The sequence below is a fragment of the Cottoperca gobio genome, chromosome 17 (assembly GCF_900634415.1).
Source record: "Cottoperca gobio chromosome 17, fCotGob3.1, whole genome shotgun sequence".
In the NCBI taxonomy this organism is placed as follows: Eukaryota; Metazoa; Chordata; class Actinopteri; order Perciformes; family Bovichtidae; genus Cottoperca; species Cottoperca gobio.
The window spans coordinates 24,304,943-24,327,626 of record NC_041371.1 but is presented as its reverse complement, the minus strand read 5'-3'; the positions used below and the strand labels follow the sequence as shown (position 1 = coordinate 24,327,626).

Below are 22,684 nucleotides of genomic sequence, written 5' to 3'. Positions count from 1 at the left end.
ATAACTTATCAGACACCATGTTTAACTAAATCTTTACAAATATATTATCTTTAACATGTCCACTGTTAAATAAAATAACTTCTCTATTGTGTTTCCTAGTGGATGCAAGTAGACTAATCTCAGAGCATGCACTACCTTTCTGTTCCGTTTTTCTGCCACTAACAGAAAATGCGTAAATAAAAAATTATTCAACCGGAAGTGACGTCATCGCACGAGGCAAACGGAACTAAGTTAATATTATTAACTATTAATTATTAACAGATTATCTACAGAGGAAATTGAAAATGCCTTAAGAGCAACACAATACTCATATAAGGTAAAACACGGATATTAAAAAGTAGCACAAAGTTATCCCTCCTACTATTTAGTTTGTCATCTGCATGGCAATAAATGCAGCTGCATATTCTTTTTAAAGGATTATTTATTTTTTATAAGGCGGATATTAAATGTAAATAACAGGATACCACAATATGACCGTCACCGGCAAATCTGGTATTTTGTTGAAAAGTTGGCCTCTTTGAGTAAATAGTACAGCTGATCAATGTTGCCATGTTTGTGCAACTTGTAAATAGGTGGCATAAAATGAATGATTTAGAAACCTGACCCAGCATTTGTAATTGTATATAGGGAGAACCCTTTCTTGTGACTGCAATGCCTCGGCACATTTTACTAACAACTGTATCCATGATAGGTAACAAGGCCCAGCAATGTATCTTTGTCCATCTGTTGTAATGGTTCACCAGATATTGATAGCTTTGTGTTGTGACCAAAAGACAATACCTTTAGCATTGGTATATTTTATATATTTAATGCCAATTTATTTGTTTTAATCCAATCATACACTATATTCAACTCATTCAAGGAGAAAGAACTTGATTTAATTAATGACATGGGGTTGCATGTAGTTGGTATACAGTATACAGAACCTAGGGGACCTTCCAGTTTGTAAGCCAAGTCCCAATGTATCTTATAAGTTTTAAAGCTTTATAAAAACAAAATGTCATGCCACACCACTGCATCAGTTGTTTTTTTGTCCTTGCGCAGATCACAGAGCTTTCTGTCAAATGTCATCCTAATTCGTATTAAATTAAAATGTTCACATCGCTAGTCAGTTCTGTGTGGCCTGCTACATCCCACAATGCAAGCCACAAATAAGAGCAAACCTTGCTTGGCATCACACTGTGTTCAGTGGGTCATACAGTTATACTCACAAGTTCCCGGCTGAGCGCCGCTACGTTGGAGTTCATCCCTACACCTTTGGGTTATGGGGGGGAAACTCTGACTGTTGTTTGTGCTTATGCCCCAAACCGCAGTTCGGAGTATTCGGCCTTCTTGGAGACCCTGAATGGAGCCCTGCAGGGTGCTCCAGTAGGGGACTCCGTAGAGGAGACTTCAACGCACACGTGGGAAACGATGGAGACACCTGGAGAGGCGTGATTGGGAGGAACGGCCTCCCTGATCTAAACCCGAACGATCGGTTGTTGTTGGACTTCTGTGCAAGTCATGGAATGGCCATAACAAACACGATGTTCGAACATAAGGATGCTCAAAAGTGTACATGGTACCAGAGCACCCAGGTCAATGATCAATTTTGTAATCGTATCATCTGATCTGAGGCCGTATGTTTTGGACACTCGGGTGAAGAGAAGGGCGGAGCTGTCAACTGATCACCATCTGGTGGTGAGTTGGATCAAGGGGTGGGGGAAGACTGGACAGATCTGGTAAACCCAAACGGGTAGTGCGGGTGAACTGGGTACATCTGGAGGAAGCCCCTGTCCTGGAGATCTTCAACTCACACCTCCAACGGAGCTTTTCAGACATCCCTGTGGAGGTTGGGGGCATTGAACCTGAGTGGGCGATGTTCAAAACCTCTATTGCTGAAGCTGCGGTGATGAGCTGTGGTCTCAAGGTCTTAGGTGCCTCAAGGGGCGGTAACCCGTGAAAACCGTGGTGGACCCCGGTGGTCAGGGAAGCCGTCCGACTGAAGAAGGAAGTCCTTCCGGGTAATGTTATCCGGGAGGACTCTGGAAACAGTTGCAGGATACCGAAGGACTAGAAGGGTGGCAGCGGGTGTGGGAGAAGTTCGGAGAAGCCATGGAGAAGGACTTTCGGTCTGCACCAAGGTGCTTCTGGAAAACCATCCGGCACCTCAGGAGGGGGAAGCGAGGAACCATCCAAGCTGTGTACAGCAAGGGTGGGACCCTGCTGACTTCAACTGAGAAGGTTATCGGCCGCTGGAAGGACCACTTTGAGGAACTCCCAAATCCGACTAACACGCCCTCTGTGGTAGAGGCAGAGGTTGAAGCTGATGGGGGATCATCGTCAATTTCCCTGACGGAAGTCACTGAAGTAGTCAAACAACTCCACAGTGGCAAAGCCGCAGGGGTTGATGAGTTCCGTCCAGAAATGCTGAAGGCTTTGGGTGTTGAGGGGCTGTCTATGTTGACATGCCTCGTCAACATTGCGTGGAAGTCTGGGACAGTGTCTAGGGGGTGGCAGACCGGGTGGTGGTGTGCCAACTAAAGGGTAATCACAATTCTCAGGCTCCCTGGTAAAGTCTACTCCAAGGTACTGGAAAGGAGGGTTCGGCCGGTAGTCAAACCTTTGATTGAAGAGGAACAATGCAGATTCCGTCCTGGTTGTGGAACAACGGACCAACTCTTCACTCTCGCAAGGATCCTGGAGGGGGCCTGGGAGTACGCCCATCCGGTCTACATGTGTTTTGTGGATCTGGAGAAGGCGTATGACCGTGTCCCCCGGGTGCTGCGGGAGTATGGGGTAAGGGGGTCACTTCTGAGGGCCATCCAATCCCTGTACGCCCAAAGCAAGAGTTGTGTCCGGATACTCGGCAGTAAGTCGGACTCGTTTCCAGTGAATGTTGGCCTCCGCCAGTGCTGCGCTTTATCACCAATCCTGTTTGTGATTTTCATGGATAGGATATCGAGGCATAGTCGTGGAGGAGAGGGGTTGCATTTCGGTGACCTGAGCATCTCATCACTGCTCTCTGCAGATGATGTGGTCCTTATGGCATCATCGGTCTGTGACCTTCAACAGTCACTGGATCGGTTCGCAGCCGAGTGTGAAGCGGTTGGGATGAGGATCAGCACCTCAAAATCTGAGGCCATGGCTCTCAGCAGGAAAACGGTGGATTGCCTACTCCGGGTAGGGAATGAGCCCTTACCCCAAGTGAAGGAGTTCAAGTAACTCTGGGTCTTGTTCGCGAGTGAGGGGACGATGGAGCGAGAGATTGGCCGCACCGTTGTGCACCGCACCGTTGTGACAAAAAGAGAGCTGAGCCAGAAGGCCAAGCCCTCAATCTACTGGTCGATCTTCGTTCCTACCCTCACCTATGGTCATGAAGGTTGGGTCATGACCGAAAGAACGAGATCACGGGTACAAGCGGCCAAAATGGGTTTTCTCAGACGGGTGGCTGGCATCTCCCTTAGAGATAGGGTGAGAAGCTCAGCCATCCGTGAGAGACTCGGAGTAGAGCCGCTGCTCCTTTGCGTTGAAAGGAGCCAGTTGAAGTGGTTCGGACATCTAGTAAGGATTCCACCTGGCCGACTCCCTAGGGAGGTGTTCCAGGCACGTCCAGCTGGGAAGAGACCCTCGGGATCCCCCAGTCGGAGCTGGAGGATGTGGCCCGGAGAAGGGAAGATTGGGATTCCTTACTGGAGCTGCTGCCCCCGTGACCCGACCCCGGATAAGCGGTAGACGATGGATGGATGGATGGACTTAAATATACATTCATATGTTCATTGTGTTTTTTAAGTCAGCTGACAAATTGAAAAGCTGATGGATCACAGTGTAAAGTACCCTGATATCGGGGTCTAAGAAGATGACACTTCACTCCCGGGTTCTATTAAGGGTAATTTGCTCTGCTCTCAGTTGGAGTCTGCATGTGAGGGGATAGAAACTGCCATAACAAAGTGTGAGCTGCTTTGAAGATAGTGAGAAGAGGAAGTCCTGCTGCTCACTCAAGTCGCACAAAACATTGATTACACTTTTGTCCTGGACTGCTCTCTTAAATTCTGCGTTTCATCTTATCTGTGGATGCGCACTCTCACATTTTGACATTAATGCACAACCGAAGACAATGTAAGAGGATATACAGTATATTGAAGGACGCGGTCATTTCTAATGACTCAAATTCATTCAGACACAACAGTGAAATCTCCCCAGATAAACATATTACACAAAAACATTCTCTTGTAGAAGCTATTCTGATGTTGTTCTAGAATTTATGTAGACATCGGACAAATAAACATAAAGCACAGATAATTGAGCTTCTACTGTAATGTTTGTTTCAGCCTAAGTCTGGAGACTATGGTGATGTTTTCCAGATTCAACAACGAAACATTTTGAAATGACTAAAGCTCTGATTCAAACCTGATTTGTCCAATACTTATTAGTTAAACTAATTATAACTGGAGGTCATATCATAAACATATAGGATTGTATATTTTTGGGGAGAGTCCTGTGTTTCTATGTTAAATAACATTGATGATTTGCAAGCAGCAGCTCTATCATGGCAGACATGAGGTTGAATACTTTGACTGAACCAAGTTTTCACACTTATTTAATCTGAAAACCTTTGAAGATTTTATGATCACATAAAATTCTACAAATACACCATATATATATATATATATATATATATATATATATATATATATATATATATATATATATATGTATTAGGTCTCTGCTCCTCCCTCTGCACTGCTTTATTTCTCTACCTTTAATTTACTCACTCACTCATCCTCTCTTCCAATTTTGATAACAGGCAACTTTATCCGTCCACTGTGTGTCCTGTCTACTGCTGTATAATCAATAGGAGCAGGAAAACAAAGGCAGCTGCTTTAAGCAGACAATCAATGAGTTTAAAGTGCCCTGTGAGGCCTCCTCTACTTGACTCACGCCACCACTGCTGCTGCTCTCTACCATACACTCTGTTAGACAGCTGAACACACACAAACGGCTGTCTTCTGAAGGATACAGGTACTTGACTGTGTTCGGGATGTTTTACTTCTGTATTTCTGTTGGACTCGAGTTAAGTGAGGAAGTCTGGGGAACTGGCCTGGCGGCATTTCTTTCTGTGTCTCACGTAACCGCGACCTGAACTAAAGCGTTTATTTATTCCTCAAGTCTTTTTTTTGCCAATACGTGCATTAATGCGAGACTGATGCCCAATAAAAAGGCACTGGATAATATTTATACATATTTTGCAAATGGCGGAGCGGAGTGTGCTGTAGAGATGCACTGAATACTGAAGTGTTTGGCTGAACTCTGTTTTAAGGATTTTAAGGATTTAACTTATTTCAAACACACTTTGAGCTCCAACCAGCTGAGCTGAAAGCCTGCACACGCTTGTTGTTGGATGATCAGCTCCCATGATGCAGTGATGGACTGAGTATTGTGTTAAGTTTGTAAAATGTAGTCTGTTCAGAACATGGTGGTTTATGTCGGCAGCTGTCCTTTTTCTCTAGTTATAGTAACCGACAGTGAGGTGGCTGTTACATGTCTGGACACCAGCTGCATTTCGGCACACTCACTTCTCAAGTGCATCTGGGCCCCTTACTGCAGACTGACTAATAACGCAATTGTATTATTATTTACTTCTTAAGAAAGGTGTGTGTATTTGACTGCAGGTTATCAGAGATCATCATGACCTTTCTCTGATTTGCTGATGAAAGTCCTTACTGGAAGCTCTGCATGCAGATTTGTTATGTCGTCCTTATATCGAAACTCGCCCCACCCACCACACACTTCCCTCCATTAGAAAAGCAATTGTCTGATCTGTGAGGCAGAACATTGCACAGAGTAGGAAACACAACAACCTCCCCTTGGGGTATGTGCTATAGAAACTAAACAAGGTCATAGTGTAGACTATGAGCTGGGTTAATGGAGGCTGCTGTTATGTACTAGAGTATATTGATGTTTCAGCATGTTCAGCTCTTTGGGAGACTTTTATAGAGAACCATCTTGTGTCTGCGTCAGGGCTTTTTTGTGAACGGCTTGATGCTGGAGGGGGGAAAAAACGTACAGGATAGTACACCCAAGGATTGAAAAAAGGAATGAACACGGTTCCAGAAATAATAACAGAGGCACTTTAGTAGGTCAGAAGAGAATTCAAATGAGAAGACAGTCTGTGAAAAATCTATCCACTGAAAGCCATGCACTGTTTGTTAGCTTCCTTTGTGACTCAGGTTAAAGCCAACATTCTGTTTGTGTGAGACAAGTGCAAGACATTTACACAAAAGTGCCAATATAGAGAAATATACATACATATACAAAGACATATGACAAGTACTGTACAATATAAAGGGCAGGGTAATATCAAACTATACATTAATAGTTTGTGATTCAGCTGGATCAGCAGAAGTACTGTATGCTGCTGCATGTGGGAGCATTAGAGGAGGATGTATTTAGTGTTGTGAGAAGAGGGGGGGGGGGGGTTGTTGGCTCTGTAAATTTCTGAAATCTCTCTAGGATGTAATGGAGCAGAAAGCTACTATCTAACATTACAGACAAACATACAGAATGTTCTAACTAAACTCTGGTGCGGAATAGGGGCACTATGAAACAAAAGTGAATTGAGCATCAGCAGCTCACTGTGAATTAAACTAGGGCTCCAATAAACAATTTTCATTATTGTTAAATCTGGGTTTTTTGACGATAATTAGTGATTAGTTATTATTATTATTATTATTCTATAAAATATCCGATTGTAATGAAAACTGCTGTCAAGATCTCCTAAAGTGAAGTCTTTAAATGACTTAAATACGAAACTATGTTCAGAAAAAAGAAAAACATCACATTGGTGAAGCTAAAATAGTAAGAAAATGACTTACGATTCATTGACTAATTGTTTCAGCCCTTAATGAAATGCAGGAATGTTGACACATTTTAAACATTACACGTGGATGTATGAATCAACGAAATCCATTTCTTTGTAAAATACTTGAATTGTTGGGACTGTCATAGAGCCCTGCACTCCCCATTAGAACTCTTCACTGATCCAAATAGTTCCTGTAACTGTGTCTGACCTAAGACCCGAGTTTGGCAGGTTCCAATGCTTTCATCTTTAGTTGCTGTTAGTTAATATAATTGGGTCCACAAGTCTCTGATCATGTGACCCGTAATATCCACACAGGAGAAAAAGTGTATTTTGAGGAGTGTGAACTTTGCATTGCAGAAAAAAAGGTTTTCATGTATTACTGCTCTTACTCGACTGTAGTACTGAAACATTTAATGTGGACAAACCATGCGGCTGCCAGTCATGATGTCATTGCACTTTAGATTTGCCCTAGTCTAACTGTCCTTTTGGATTAGGTCTCTTATTTTGGAAAATTAATTAATGCACATTAATTAATTAATCAGGTATGTTTTCCACGGGTTTAAAAGCATTCATATATGTTTCACTTTTTTGCAAGGATGAAACACAGCTGTAGAAGTCAGACAGGGACAGGAAACACAAGCAGTCAGAAGAAAAATACCACAGGTTAGAAAAAAAGCAAAGGTGAACGTTAAAATGATTCCTCAAACATCCATCACAGTACCTAAACTCTAAATGAAGAGCAGTTTCTTTGATGGCTTCTTGTATTCCTTGCCACATTGTACACTTCCTAGATGTCTGCAATTACAGCAAATTTGATTGGACTGATAAACAACAGTGATGAATGAATAGGAAATAATCTTTCTCTTAATGTCAATAACTTAATGTTGGGAAAGCCAAAAAGAATTATACTCCTATTTCTACCAATCTGTCAAAACCGTTGGCAGAAGTCACAGTAGAGGCTTTACTTCCTGAGGCACCTCTAGAGCTTTGGTATGGGAACCACATTTCTTGTGAACTATTACCATGGAGAGTATGCTGGCAGCCTGACTGCACAGGACGATAAAGACAGCAGTTAAAATCAATAGTACAGAATTGCCAGAGAGAGCCAGAACAAAAGCATCTCACTGTACTTGTACATGTGACAAAAAACTTCAATTTGAATTTAATCCTTCAGGGATTGTATGTTTGATCTTTAATGCTAGATAGTAATCGCATTCCAATTTTAGCTTTTAATATCAGGTAAGAGGGTTGTTCAGTCATGTTACCTTCAGCTAATTAAGGCCTTTCTGTTGATCTGGAAAAGGTCATGTATGCCTCAGTTCTTCATCTTCTTGAATTATTGTAACTCAAACAGCTGTCGTCCAAAGGGCTGCAGCCTTTTAACTAAGACTTGGTGACAGAAGCACAGACTTACCCACACTGGCCTCCTGTACACTTTAGGATTGGTTTTAATGCCATGCTACTAGTCCTTGAGGGTCAGCAAAGTCTGGCCCCAAAGTTCTAAAACCCTCCGAGCCTTTATAAGCCTGAAGGTAGCCTCATATTCTAAGGGAAGATCTTTCTAGCCTTGTCAAAATCCTGCAAGAAAACCAAAGGTGAATTAATCGGCTTTTACACTCAGAGCTGATGTGCTTTAACTGCCTGCCTCAGGAGTCAGTACTCTTTTTAAATCCTTGCTTAAAACATTATTTTCAATTCTTTCCTGTCTTATCTGTCCAAGTTTAATATATTTAGTTTTAACTCTTGTGGCAGATAGGACCAACACTTCATAAATTATAATCCTATAGAGGGTCGGGAACCTTTTTGGCTAGGAGAGCCATAAAAGCCAAATATTTTAAAATGTATTTCCTTGAGAGCCAAATATTTAAGTATATCACGTCTCCGAGTACTAAAAGCGCTATCAGTGTTTCCCCTACCATTGTCTGTGCCTCCCCCCCAACGGAACCCTGCCCCTCCCCCCCTGAGTTGTTTTTATTTATATTCACAACTCACTTTTCACATTGAACAGGTGCTCTTTTATTAAATAAACTAAACGATTATGTTATTTATCTAAGTTATAAGCATGTTTCAGTGTTTGCATGGGTGTCAAACTCAAGGCCACAATTATATCCGGGCCGCGAGAAAATATCATAACTGGCCCGCCGGTTTTGGTAATTAAATCAATGCATGGCACAACCACGGGAAAAGACATATTTGAGGAAGTATCTAAATGTGTGCGAAATGAAACTGCCCCAGGACAAACTGACGGGAGTGACGACAGATGGAACGCCTTAGATGCGCGGTGAAAGAGTTGGATGCGGGAGAAGATGCAGCTAACGGTGTATCACTGCATCATACACCAAGAAGTGCTGTGTTGTAAAGCAATGGAAATGTAACATGTAATAAGCACCGGACATGTATGATGCAGTGCAAAATTTAACTGCTCAGCAATCCGTTTGCAGTTGATGTGGAAACAGCACATGTGAACTTCCAAATGGAGCTGATTGACCACCAGTGTAATGACACATTCAAGGCAAAGTATGACTCTGTGGGCGCTGCACAGTTTCCAACCTTCATGCCGCTCAGATGCTTTGCATGTTTAGAAGCACATACCTGTGAGAGCAGCTTTTTTCTGTGATGAAGATGAACACAAACCCATACAGGAGTCTCACTGATGCAGTGAGGGTTTCCACAGAACTCCAAACATTAAACTGGCAGCTAAGAAAAGATTCCAAACATCTGGCTCTGACATATGTACATACTCGGAGAATGTAGCATACCTAAATATGTTCCATATCTTTTTGCACTTTATCCAATATGTCTATCCTGTTCAATAAATGTGGCCCGTGTTTGGCCCTCGACGTAGTCCCAGTTTTTAATTTTGGCCCTCTCTGTGATGGAGTTTGACACCCCTGGTCTACTTCTTGCTTTGCACAGTTTCTCCTCTGTTCTGTTTCGTGAAGGGCACACACACACACACACACACACACACACACACACAGACGGGCACACACACTTACAGCGGCGGAGAGGAGAGAACTAAAGAAAAATCTGCTCCTAAATGTTTTACTTTAAAGTGACACAGTATAATTATTTATTACTTGTTAATCATGTTAAAAAATGTCAGCTCAAAATTGTCTGCGAGCCATATCGCGTCATCGAAAGGCCATAGGTTCCCGACCCCTGCTATAGAGCAACGGATCATGTCGCAAATTAAGTACAGTGCCAACACAATTAGTTCATTAACGACTGACAGAAGTATATCGACAACAGTTTTGATAATTTATCAATATTTTTAGATAATTCAATAACCAAAAATGGCAAACATTTATTGATTCCACCACCAAAATGTGAGGAGTTGCTGCTTTTCTCTGTATTGTATTGCTGTAAAGTGACTATGATTGTATTTTAGACTCTTGCAAAAAGCAAAACATTTTTAACTTATTTTGGTTTTAGCCAATGGACAGATATTTTTCTTTTAGTCCAGTTCTCCCCAGCCTGCTCGTGTGTTTTTGTCCTGAAGGAAACAAGAGCTAACAGGACGTTAATAAAACAATAGGAGATGCCATTACCCCAGGCAGACACAAAGCTTTTTAAAATCTCTCCCATTGTTCTGTTATTTTGCATTGCACCTTTTCCAGGGAACATTCTTTGGCAAAACTCGTTTTAGTCATTATAGGCACAAATGTTATGGTAGTAATTCTTCATGATTTAACAACATGCCGTGATATCTGCAAGCCCATTCTACATGCTGCTATTTCCTATGTATGAGGAAATGTCTCTCTCTGTCAGGCATAAGAAAAAGGTGGATGGTATGTTAGCAGCTATTAGCCCCTCCTTCTTTCTCCTCCTTTATGCCCCCTTTCAGCTCTCTCTACAGAGGACATCAATAAAGGAGGACAATGTCCTCAGGGGGGCTGCAATTCTTTTCTGACATACTATCAGTCAGTCTACACACACACAGTGCGGTGAATGAGCTGTGATAGCAGGTTAAAGAACTGCTTTCATTACATTTGTGCTTTATCTGAAATGTAAAACACAAGATGAACTGTATATGGACAAACACATTCAGACTCACAATGAGAGCTGTGTACACGTGGTTGAACAGGTTGTTACGTAACTACAATTCTCCATAACAGAGGCGGGAATAAAAAGAGATGGTAGGAGGGAAAAAGAAGTAAATGAAAATACAGCTTCTCTGATCATTAGAGGCTTGTCATTGGTTGTTGGCCCCCTCTAGTGTTACATCACATGCGTTCACTGCTGAAATGCCTCTCTTTATAATCAGCTGCAAGCTAGAAACCTTTAAAATGAGAGCATAAATTGTAGAAAGAACGTTATTTTATCACAATTAAAAGTGTAATCTGGATACAAGAATAGTTTTTTCCCCAGCTCACCAAGTTGTAACAGAAATGTGTTATGTCAAGGTGCATTTAGTCATCCCAACATGCCCTCATAAAAAAGCTTTATACTGTAAACCCTAAAAATAATGTACTTTTCAAAGAGTTGTGGACACTGCAGGGTAAGTAACAATAATGTCTCAACACACTGCACACAATATCTGGTATGTGATAAAGTGCAGACTGGCAGCTTTCATTTAAACATGTGAAGCTATTTTATGAATTTTAGAGATGTACTTTAAGATACATTAACTTATTACATTAACATTAACTTATTTCCCAAATACAGGCAAACGCACATGGAAAGACCTCATCCTAAAGACAGAGGACGAACCAAACCAGAGTGTGAGCCACTAACAGCCAGTGGAGGTGACAGAGGGCAACAACAAGGCAGCTATATACCGGGAGGAAAGTGAGGATTAAGTGGCCCAAGATTGTGAACAAAATCAACTGGACACAGTTTAACAATGACCTGGATGTGGTACTGGAAACAACTCTTGCTGAGCCTGTAGAAAAGAAGCTCATGGCAATCGCCTACAACTTGGGGCTGGGAAGATTTAAGGCCTGTATGAAGAAGGTGAAACATATGTTGACAGGAGAGAGAGATAGCAGCAGTTAGGGGAGACCTGAGAATGTAAAAGAAGTGTTGCGACAAAAACTATAACAGAAGTTATGCAGCCTAAGACATGTAGAAAACCACCACAGGAACAGGAGAAAGAGGGCACGCAAAAGGGCAGAATTTACATCCAACTGCTTAAGTCTGTCAGGAAGTTGATGGAGGAAAAAAGGAGTGGACAACTGCAGTTTCTCCAGAGAGGAAGTAGAGGACTAGCTGTTTGGTCCAGGATGACCTTTTAAATCCGGAAAATCAAGATGCAAAGTGGACAATAGCGTATGGAAGGCAATGGATTCATTGATGGAGAAAACTGTCAAAGTTCTGGGGGAGTGGGTGCCGAGCCCAACAAAACTTCTCCTGTGGGGACTAAAACTAGATCCAAGGTGCACACTGTGTGGACAAGCGGCCCCCCTGGAGCACATCTCATCTTCATGTTAGTAAGCACTGACCGATGGAAGGTATAGATAGAGGCATGATAATGTCCTGACAACAATAACATCAGAGTTGGAAGAGGAAACCATGAAGATCAGGCGAAAACAGAAAAAACCATCATTCATCAACTTTGTCAGAAGCAAGAGTGTGGCTGGAACCAGCAATATATGGGACCAACTAGTGTGCACATGTTTCCTCTTGTCTGCATGCCATGTCTGCATTTGACTTCTTGAAACAAAGTAATGCATCTTGCTCTATTTTCTGACATTACTTATGTCACATTTGCATACTTAGTGTTTATTTTCCTGTTTCTGTCCCCTGGAATGCTTTTAGTCTGACCTTGTTTTGGGGAAATACAGACATATTCAAAAGAAAGGTATGTGCCCTTTATATGACTGTATAGTACTTTATATACAGTAAGTCCCATTATGTAAAACATTTAAATAAACAGACAATCAGGCACACATCACTGTATAGTAAGTAAACAATGATAGTAAATTATAAAGTGATAGAAAAATACAGGTAATACTGATTGTAATACTGAGTGTAAAGCACAGCAGGAGACAGGAGACAGGGCAGAAGACAAGACAGGGTTAACAAAGAAGTGTTAAACCCAGCAGGGGACAGGAGGTGAACTGCACTTTCTAAAGAAAAGGCTCTCAGCTTGGTAAATTAGCATGTCTGATAGCGGAGTCGATTGAATTAGCACGTCTGGGACCTGAGCTGATTATTACATCTGTGTGTTCTGCAACCCCCATGTTGTAGAACTCAGGAAAACTGACCTGGAAGCTCTTCATGGCTTCCTGTCTTTAGACTGGGTATAAATATGGAGGCTGAGAGAGTTGCTTCTCTAAGCAGCACAGCAGACCTTACAAACCTGTATTTGTGTGAGTTTTATTGATCATCCTTTGTATGAAATAAAATTTGGCTTCTTCATATAAGAATATTGATCAATACTTTTATTTGAATTGAATCCTAAATTTGTGGCGTTATTAAGAATATTTTTCGAACATAAAGCTTCTGTACATTCAGGTTCTGTGCACACACAGCATTTAGTTTTAGGTGTATGGCAGTAGAACTAGAAGAAATACATAATACATCACAACCCAAGCTGAGACTGAACCTGGACTGGCCATAAATGGTTAACTGTGCGATGCAATGTGCTGGTTTTATTCCTATGAACGGTGTTTTGGTGTTTTCATCACATCATTAAGTTTTTATTATGTGAGAGAAGAAAAATTAGCTTACCAATCAGCAGAGCAACACATAGCAGAATAGCCATCAGAGCTCCAGTGCTGAGGCCCACGGGCAGGAAAATGGCCTCAGCGGAGCAGGTCAGCAGCGAACCTCCTGCCCCGCAGGAACACACTCGGATTGTGAGGGTGGCTGTGCTGCTCTGGGCAGGGTAACCACTGTCTTCAACCACAACAGGAAGAACATGAACATCCTGCAGCCGCTGCTGGAACCCCGTGCGTCGAGTCACAATGCCAGCGGTGTTGTCTGGAAACCAACAGAGGGTGATATCACGGACAATATCCCAGAAAATTATTATGTTCAATGTCACACCAACCGTTGAAGAGTATACCAACAAATGCATGCATGTAGCATAAGCATATCTGTAGGTTTCATCTTTTTATTTTAAACATTACATTTAATTTATAATACATTGAAGGATTAAGAATGTTCTTATGGTCTGTCTTTGTGAAATGTAAAAAACATTGTGGTATCTTCTGACTTCCTGACCCTTTCTGAGGCTCAGACATTTCCTCACTGTAGTTTTTAACAAACATTACTCAAACAGGAGGAGAGACTATTCTTAGCTGCAGCGTAATTTACATTTGGTGTCGGCCAATGCAAGTGTGGCTCATTAATGTTTTTAATAGTTTTTTGAACAATGGAACTCTTAGACATGATGGTAGAAGATCTATCATGTTGTGATAGACGGAATCAGAAATTCGGGCTTCCGGTGGAATCGCAATGCATGCTGGGGTGGCAAGACTAGAAAAGTGAGCACCAACTCCACAAGGGCTGCCATATTGGATTTATTCTCTACGTGTTTACATTTTATTTAGCTTATTCTTCAAGCGTTTTTACATTGTATTTGGCTAGTTTTTAGTGTGTAAGCATCGCTCTTCTAGTTATGGGATTTGGACACCGAAATTGTGTGGTGAAAGGATGGTCGAGCAGTGGGAAAAAGCTAAATAAATGGGCAGAATCTCATTGTGAGCTTCACGATTGGAAAAATTGCGACTGCAAGCCCCTGTTCGAACTATTTCCATTTCCAACAGCACTAAAGAACAATGATAGAAGGCTAGCATGGAACAAAGCTGTAAAGAGACAGGATTACAATGGGAAGTCTTGGGAGCCCAAGAAATCTTCGCAGATTTGCAGTGAGCATTTCATGCCTCTCTGGGAACCATCACCTTATCGTGGTGGAGAGGTTTGTGTGTCCCTAGGAACCTGAGAGCTGTGTTGTCTGGAGCCTAGTGCTCCTGGTAGGGTCTCCCAAGGCAAATTGGTCTCAGTCGAGGGGCCAGACTAAGAATGGTTCAAAAACGACATCATGAAAAAAAGGGAAAGGAAAGGAGGAAGCCCGGGGTCTCCGTCTGGAGCCAGGCCCAGAGGGAGGGCCCAACAGCGAGCGCCTGGTGGCCAGGTTTGCCACGGAGCCCGGTCGAGCACAGCACGAAGAAGCTACGTGGTGCCTCCCATCCATCCATCCATCCATCCTGTGGGCCCACCACTCATGGGAAAAACCGCTGGGGTCGGGTGCGCTGTCGCACGGGTGGCGGTGATGGTCAGGGACCTCGACGGACCAGACCCGGGCAGCAGAGGCTGGATGTTAGTGCAGGAGGTGGATCGCTACCAGTTGGATCTGGTGGGGCTTACCTCTACGCACAGTCTTGGCTCTGGAACCGAACTCCTGGATAGGGGTTGGACTCTATTCTTCTCCGGAGTTGCCCAAGGTGTGAGGCGTCGGGCCGGAGTGGCGAAACTCACTAGCCCCCGGCTGAGCGCCGCTACGTTGGAGTTTAGCCCGGTGGACGAGAGGGTCGCCTCCCTACGGCTTCGGGTTATGGGGGGGAAAACTCTGACTGTTGTTTGTGCCTATGCCCCAAACCGCAGTTCGGAGTATTCGGCCTTCTTGGAGACCCTGAATGGAGACCTGCTGGGTGCTCCAGTAGGGGACTCCGTAGTCTTGCTGGGAGACTTCAACGCACACGTGGGAAATGATGGAGACACCTGGAGAGGCGCGATTGGGAGGAAGGGCCTCCCTGATCTAAACCCGAATGGTCGTTTGTTGTTGGACTTCTGTGCTAGTCATGGAATGGCCATAACAAACACCATGTTCGAACATAAGGATGCTCATAAGTGCACGTGGTACCAGAGCACCCAAGGCCAGAGGTCAATGATCGATTTTGTAATCGTATCATCTGTTCTGAGGACGCATGTTTTGGACACTCGGGTGAAGAGAGGGGCGGAGCTGTCGACTGATCACCATCTGGTGGTGAGGTGGATCAAGGGGTGGGGGAAGACTCTGGACAGACCTGGTAAACCCAAACGGGTAGTGCAGGTGAACTGGGAACGTCTGGAGGAAGCCCCTGTCCTGGGGATCTTTAACTCACACCTCCGGCGGAGCTTTTCAGACATCCCTGTGGAGGCTGGGGGCATTGAACCTGAGTGGGCGATGTTCAAATCCTCTATTGCTGAAGCTGCGGTGATGAGCTGTGGTCTCAAGGTCTTAGGTGCCTCAAGGGGCGGTAACCCTCGAACACCTTGGTGGACCCCGGTGGTCAGGGAAGCCGTCCGACTGAAGAAGGAGTCCTTCCGGGTTATGTTATCCGGGAGGACTCCGGAAACAGTTGCAGGGTACCGAAGGACTAGAAGGGCGGCAGCCTCTGCCGTGTCAGAGGCAAAGCAGCGGGTGTGAAAATGCTGAAGGCTTTGGGTGTTAAGGGGTTGTCTTGGTTGATACGCCTCGTTAACATTGCGTGGAAGTCTGGGACAGTGCCTAGGGGTTGGCAGACTGGGGTGGTGGTTCCCCTATTGAAAAAGGGGGACCAGAGAGTGTGTGCCAACTACAGGGGTGTCACACTTCTCAGCCTCCCTGGTAAAGTCTACTCCAAGGTACTGGAAAGGAGGGTTCGGCCGGTAGTCGAACCTCTGATTGGCCCGGGTGATACTATGGGAGGTGCTGCGGGAGTATGGGGTGCGGGAGTATGGGGTGAGGGGGTCACTTTTGAGGGCCATCCAATCCCTGTACTCCCAAAGCGAGAGTTGTGTCCGGATACTCGGCAGTAAGTCGGACTTGTTTCCAGTGAATGTTGGCCTCTGCCAGGGCTGTGCTTTATCACCAATCCTGTTCGTGATTTTCATGGATAGGATATCGAGGCGTAGTCGTGGAGGAGAGGGGTTGCAGTTCGGTGACCTGAGGATCTCATCGCTGCTGTTTGCAGATGATGTGGTCCTTATGGCATCATGAGTCTGTGACCTTCAACAGTTCACTGGATCGGTTCGCAGCCGAGTGTGAAGAGGTTGGGATGGGGATCAGCACCTCAAAATCTGAGGCCATGGCTCTCAGCAGGAAACCGGTGGATTGCCTACTCCGGGTAGGGAATGAGCCATTACCCCAAGTGAAGGAGTTCAAGTACCTCGGGGTCTTGTTTGCGAGTGAGGGGACGATGGAGCGAAAGATTGGCCGGAGAATCGGGAAATAGGTTTACTCAGACGGGTGGCTGGCGTCTCCCTTGGTGATAGGGTGAGAAGCTCAGCCATCCGTGAGAGACTCGGTGTAGAGCCGCTGCTCCTTTACGTTGAAAGGAGCCAGTTGAGGTGGTTCGGGCATCTAGTAAGGATGCCACCTGGGCGCCTCCCTAGGGAGGTGTTCCAGGCACGTCCAGCTGGGAGGAGACCCCGGGGAAGACCCAGGACTCGGTGGAGAGATTATATCTCCTCACTGGCCTGAGAACGCCTCAGGATCCCCCAGTCGGAGCTGGAGGATGTGGCCCGGAGAAGGGAAGGTTGGGGTTCCTTACTGGAGCTGTTGCCCCCGCGACCCGATCCCGTATAAGCGGTAGACGATGGATGGATGGATTTCATGCAAGGAAAACTAACAAATGAATTCCCTGATCCTGAACTCGACCTGGGGTATGTAGTCTATCTACTTGATTTATATATTGACAAATGTACTTTCTATATATTGAGTTTTATAATAATTATCAAACACAAGTTAGGTATATATTTATAATAGCTTACCCTGCAACACAACTGCAATAAGCATGATATCGCCAGTTTTCTTGACTGCACAGATCCATGCCGAATGTGGCCTATGGGAAACTTTCATTGAATGAGTATAATTTGCTTTCAAAAAGCAATTCTCAGAATCTGCAAGAGGATTGAAAGATATTTGTTTCAACCAGCCAGACCCAAACAGTCTAAATGCTTTGCCTTCTTTGTATTCGTTCAAAGTTCGTTCATGAAACTTGACATCGTTCCCTGGGTGGTCAGACATTAAAAATAATGTTATATTGCTGAGGTATATCGGCGGCCAAGAAGTCATGCTGTTGTTTTCATTGACCCAGCCATCTTGCAATGTCAAGGAATCAGGCACTGAAACGCCACTCGGCATAACCAAAAGCTTAGTCTTTTCTTTTTCTGTGATTGAAATTCTTTCGTTAGCTGTTGGTTGCTCCTCAATGCCCATCTCTGATGCCGCAAACACAAGTTTTTTTTTCCTGAAACCTTTAAATTCCGCTTGCGGCAAAATACTTTCAAAGCTTCAACTTTCCACATCTGAACCTCATCATAAGAAAGGAATTGAACTCATTGTAGAGTAGTAGGTTTGTTTACAACACGCTTGAAGAATAAGCTTGCAGTCGCAATTTTTGCAATCGTGAAGCTCCACCGGAAGCCTGAAACTCTGATTCCGTCTATACACACACACAATATTTCTTAGTAAAATCCTTTCATGGTTAGTTTGGTCCGTTTACAACAGATGCTGCAGTAACACAGACTCATGAGAAAGAACCAGGAGCTGGACACATGTAGCATAAGAGGTTCGTTTTGCAGACATTTACAACCACGTCCTAGTGAAAGTGATCACCAATAACTAATACAAATTCAACCCACAGTTTTTGTGAAATGTTCCACCATCCATCCATCCATCGTCTACCGCTTATCCGGGATCGGGTCGCGGGGGCAGCAGCTCCAGTAAGGAATACCAATCTTCCCTTCTCCGGGCCACATCCTCCAGCTCCGACTGGGGGATCCTGAGGCGTTCCCAGGCCAGAGAGGAGATATAATCTCTCCACCGAGTCCTGGGTCTTCCCCGGGGTCTCCTCCCAGCTGGACGTGCCTGGAACACCTCCCTAGGGAGGCGCCCAGGTGGCATCCTTACTAGATGCCCGAACCACCTCAACTGGCTCCTTTCAACGTAAAGGAGCAGCGGCTCTACTCTGAGTCTTTCACGGATGGCTGAGCTTCTCACCCTATCTCTAAGGGAGACGCCAGCCACCCGTCTGAGAAAACCCATTTCGGCCGCTTGTACCCGTGATCTCGTTCTTTCGGTCATGACCCAGCCTTCATGACCATAGGTGAGGGTAGGAACGAAGATCGACCGGTAGATTGAGAGCTTTGCCTTCTGGCTCAGCTCTCTTTTCGTCACAACGGTGCGGTAAAGTGACTGTAATACCGCCCCCGCTGCTCTGATTCTCCGGCCAATCTCTCGCTCCATTGTCCCCTCACTCGCAAACAAGACCCCGAGGTACTTGAACTCCTTCACTTGGGGTAATGGCTCATTCCCTACCCGGAGTAGGCAATCCACCGGTTTCCTGCTGAGAGCCATGGCCTCAGATTTGGAGGTGCTGATCCTCATCCCAACAGCTTCACACTCGGCTGCGAACCGATCCAGTGACTGTTGAAGGTCACAGACCGATGATGCAATAAGGACCACATCATCTGCAAAGAGCAGCGATGAGATCGTCAGATCACCGAACTGCAACCCCTCTCCTCCACGACTACGCCTCGATATCCTATCCATGAAAATCACGAACAGGATTGGTGATAAAGCGCAGCCCTGGCGTAGGCCAACATTCACTGGAAACGTGTCCGACTTACTGCCGAGTTTCCGGACACAACTCTCGCTTTGGGCGTACAGGGATTGGAGACCGGATGGGCGTACTCCCAGGCCCCCTCCAGGATCCTTGCGAGAGTGAAGAGTTGGTCCGTTGTTCCACGACCAGGACGGAATCCGCATTGTTCCTCTTCAATCAGAGGTTCGACTACCGGCCGAACCCTCCTTTCCAGTACCTTGGAGTAGACTTTACCAGGGAGGCTGAGAAGTGTGATACCCCTGTAGTTGGCACACACTCTCTGGTCCCCCTTTTTAAATAGGGGAACCACCACCCCGGTCTGCCAACCCCTAGGCACTGTCCCAGACATCCACGCAATGTTGACGAGGCGTGTCAACCAAGACAGCCCCTCAACACCCAAAGCCTTCAGCATTTCTGGACGGATCTCATCAACCCCTGCGGCTTTGCCACTGTGGAGTTGTTTGACTACCTCAGTGACTTCCATCAGGGAAAATGACGATGATCCCCCATCAGCTTCCAGCTCTGCCTCAACCATAGAGGGCTCAAAGTGCTCCTTCCAGCGGCCGATAACCTTCTCAGTTGAAGTCAGCAGGGTCCCACCCTTGCTGTACACAGCTTGGATGGTTCCTCGCTTCCCCCTCCTGAGGTGCCGGATGGTTTTCCAGAAGCACCTTGGTGCCGACCGAAAGTCCTTCTCCATAGCTTCTCCAAACTTCTCCCACACCCGCTGCTTTGCCTCTGACACGGCAGAAGCTGCCGCCCTTCTAGTCCTTCGATACCCTGCAACTGTTTCCGGAGTCCTCCCGGATAACATAACCCGGAAGGACTCCTTCTTCAGTCGGACGGCTTCCCTGACCACCGGGGTCCACCACGGTGTTCGAGGGTTACCGCCCCTTTAGGCACCTAAGACCTTGAGACCACAGCTCATCACCGCAGCTTCAGCAATAGAGGTTTTGAACATCGCCAACTCAGGTTCAATGCCCCCAACCTCCACAGGGATAGCTGAAAAGCTCCGCCGGAGGTGTGAGTTAAAGATCCCCAGGACAGGGGCTTCCTCCAGATGTTCCCAGTTCACCCGCACTACCCATTTGGGTTTACCAGGTCTGTCCAGAGTCTTCCCCCACCCCTTGATCCAACTCACCACCAGATGGTGATCAGTCGACAGCTCCGCCCCTCTCTTCACCCGAGTGTCCAAAACATGCGGCCTCAGGTCAGATGATACGATTACGAAATCGATCATTGACCTTTGGCCTAGGGTGCTCTGGTACCACGTGCACTTATGAGCATCCTTATGTTCGAACATGGTGTTTGTTATGGCCATTCCATGGCTAACACAGAAGTCCAATAACAAACGACCGTTCGGGTTTAGATCAGGGAGGCCCTTCCTCCCAATCACGCCTCTCCAGGTGTCTCCATCGTTTCCCACGTGTGCGTTGAAGTCTCCCAGCAAGACTACGGAGTCCCCTACTAGAGCCCCCTGCAGGGCTCCATTCAGGGTCTCCAAGAAGGCCGAATACTCAGAACTGCGGTTTGGGGCATAGGCACAAACAACAGTCAGAGTTTTCCCCCCCATAACCCGAAGGCGTAGGGAGGCGACCCTCTCGTCCACCGGGATAAACTCCAACATAGCGGTGCTCAGCCGGGGGCTAGTGAGTATCCCCACCCCGGCCCGACGCCTCACACCTTGGGCAACTCCGGAGAAGAATAGAGTCCAACCCCTATCCAGGAGTACGGTTCCAGAGCCAAGACTGTGCGTGGAGGTAAGCCCCACCAGATCCAGCTGGTAGCGCTCCACCTCCCGCACTAGTTCCGGCTCCTTCCCCCACAGAGAGGGGACGTTCCACGTCCCCAGAGCCAGCCTCTGCTGCCCGGGTCTGGTCCGTCGAGGTCCCTGACCATCACTGCCACCCATGTGACAGCGCACCCGACCCCAGCGGTTTTTCCCATGAGTGGTGGGCCCACAGGATCGATGGATGGGAGGCACCACGTAGCTTCTTCGGGCTGTGCCCGACCGGGCTCCGTGGCAAACCCGGCCACCAGGCGCTCGCTGTCGGGCCCTCCCTCTGGGCCTGGCTCCAGACGGGGGCTCCGGGCTTCCTCCGGGCAGGGTCTCTCCTTTCCTTTTCCTTTCTTTCATGAAGTCGTTTTTGAACCATTCTTAGTCTGGCCCCTCACCTGAGACCAATTTGCCTTGGGAGACCCTACCAGGAGCACTAGGCTCCAGACAACACAGCTCTCAGGTTCATAGGGACACACAAACCTCTCCACCACGATAAGGTGATGGTTCCCAGAGAGGGAAATGTTCCACAATCCTGAGAATTGTTTCAAATGTTAATGCCCACATACTGTTCCCTCATTTTAAGGAAAAATGATTGAACCACTGATGTTTCCCAGTTTTAAAAAAATGTTACAGAAGGGAAACTACTTTACTGAATAAAGCAGGTAAAACATCAAAGTGAGAAGACAAAAAGAAAAAAAAAGAAAACCGCATTCAAGTTTCATTTACATATATTTTCAGGGAGCACAGAGGACAGAGATGTCTCTGCTTGGAAAACTCTGTATAATTGCAGATGGGAGTCAGATGAACCCCAGACCCCGGTGAGCTGCCTCCCTGTGACTCTGGTGCATAAATGTAGCGCATTCACTCAAAGCATTGCATGGGAACATAATCCAGCAAACAATGTTGTTTTCCATCAACAACATCATTTGTAGGACACAGGGCAGTAACTTGGACAATGTTTTAAGTAGAAACGTTTTTGTCTCAGAGATTAAAAAGAGCTGAAGGTCAATGCATCCCCATTGTGCCTTCTGAACTATTGCCTGGTCCGTATCTCTTCAAACTGATACATTTCCAGTAGGGCAACACACACTCAGTTTGTGCATGAAGGTTATTAGAATTTCAAGACATGCACTGAGAAAGTGCTTACTGAGAGGAATGTGGGTAGAAGGTTAGAAGTATTGTTAATGTGAGCGATTAGCTGAAATACTCAGGAGCATGAAAACGAACTGTGACTGTAATCACAAATTACATGTATCAGGTGTCATGGTGGACGATGATAACATAAAATATGTTAAATGTTAAATTCCATCACTGCCTCTTGTTCCGAAAGGTTCAGTGATTCTGTACTATTGGCCATCATTTGTATTAAATATGATCAAATAGAACTCTCTCCAAACTAATAGTTTAGATAGGGATACAGAGTGACACTGCCCAAATAAAGATTGACAAAAGAAACAGGAGCAGGTAGAAGACCAGATTACATAGGCTTGGTTCGAGTGATTTTTTTTTCCAGTAATTTAAGTCATTGATTTGCTGTTTTCTTTC

General features: G+C 45.4%; 1 protein-coding gene across 1 annotated transcript in view; it reads right to left on the bottom strand.

The window, feature by feature from the left end:
- LOC115022459 (cadherin-12-like) overlaps positions 1-22,684 on the bottom strand; it is an 80,546-nt gene that overhangs the window by 1,718 nt on the left and 56,144 nt on the right. The window contains exon 11 of the mRNA XM_029453437.1: positions 13,517-13,768. Within this exon, the coding sequence (XP_029309297.1) occupies positions 13,517-13,768 (252 nt within the window). The remainder of the gene's footprint in view (positions 1-13,516; positions 13,769-22,684) is intronic.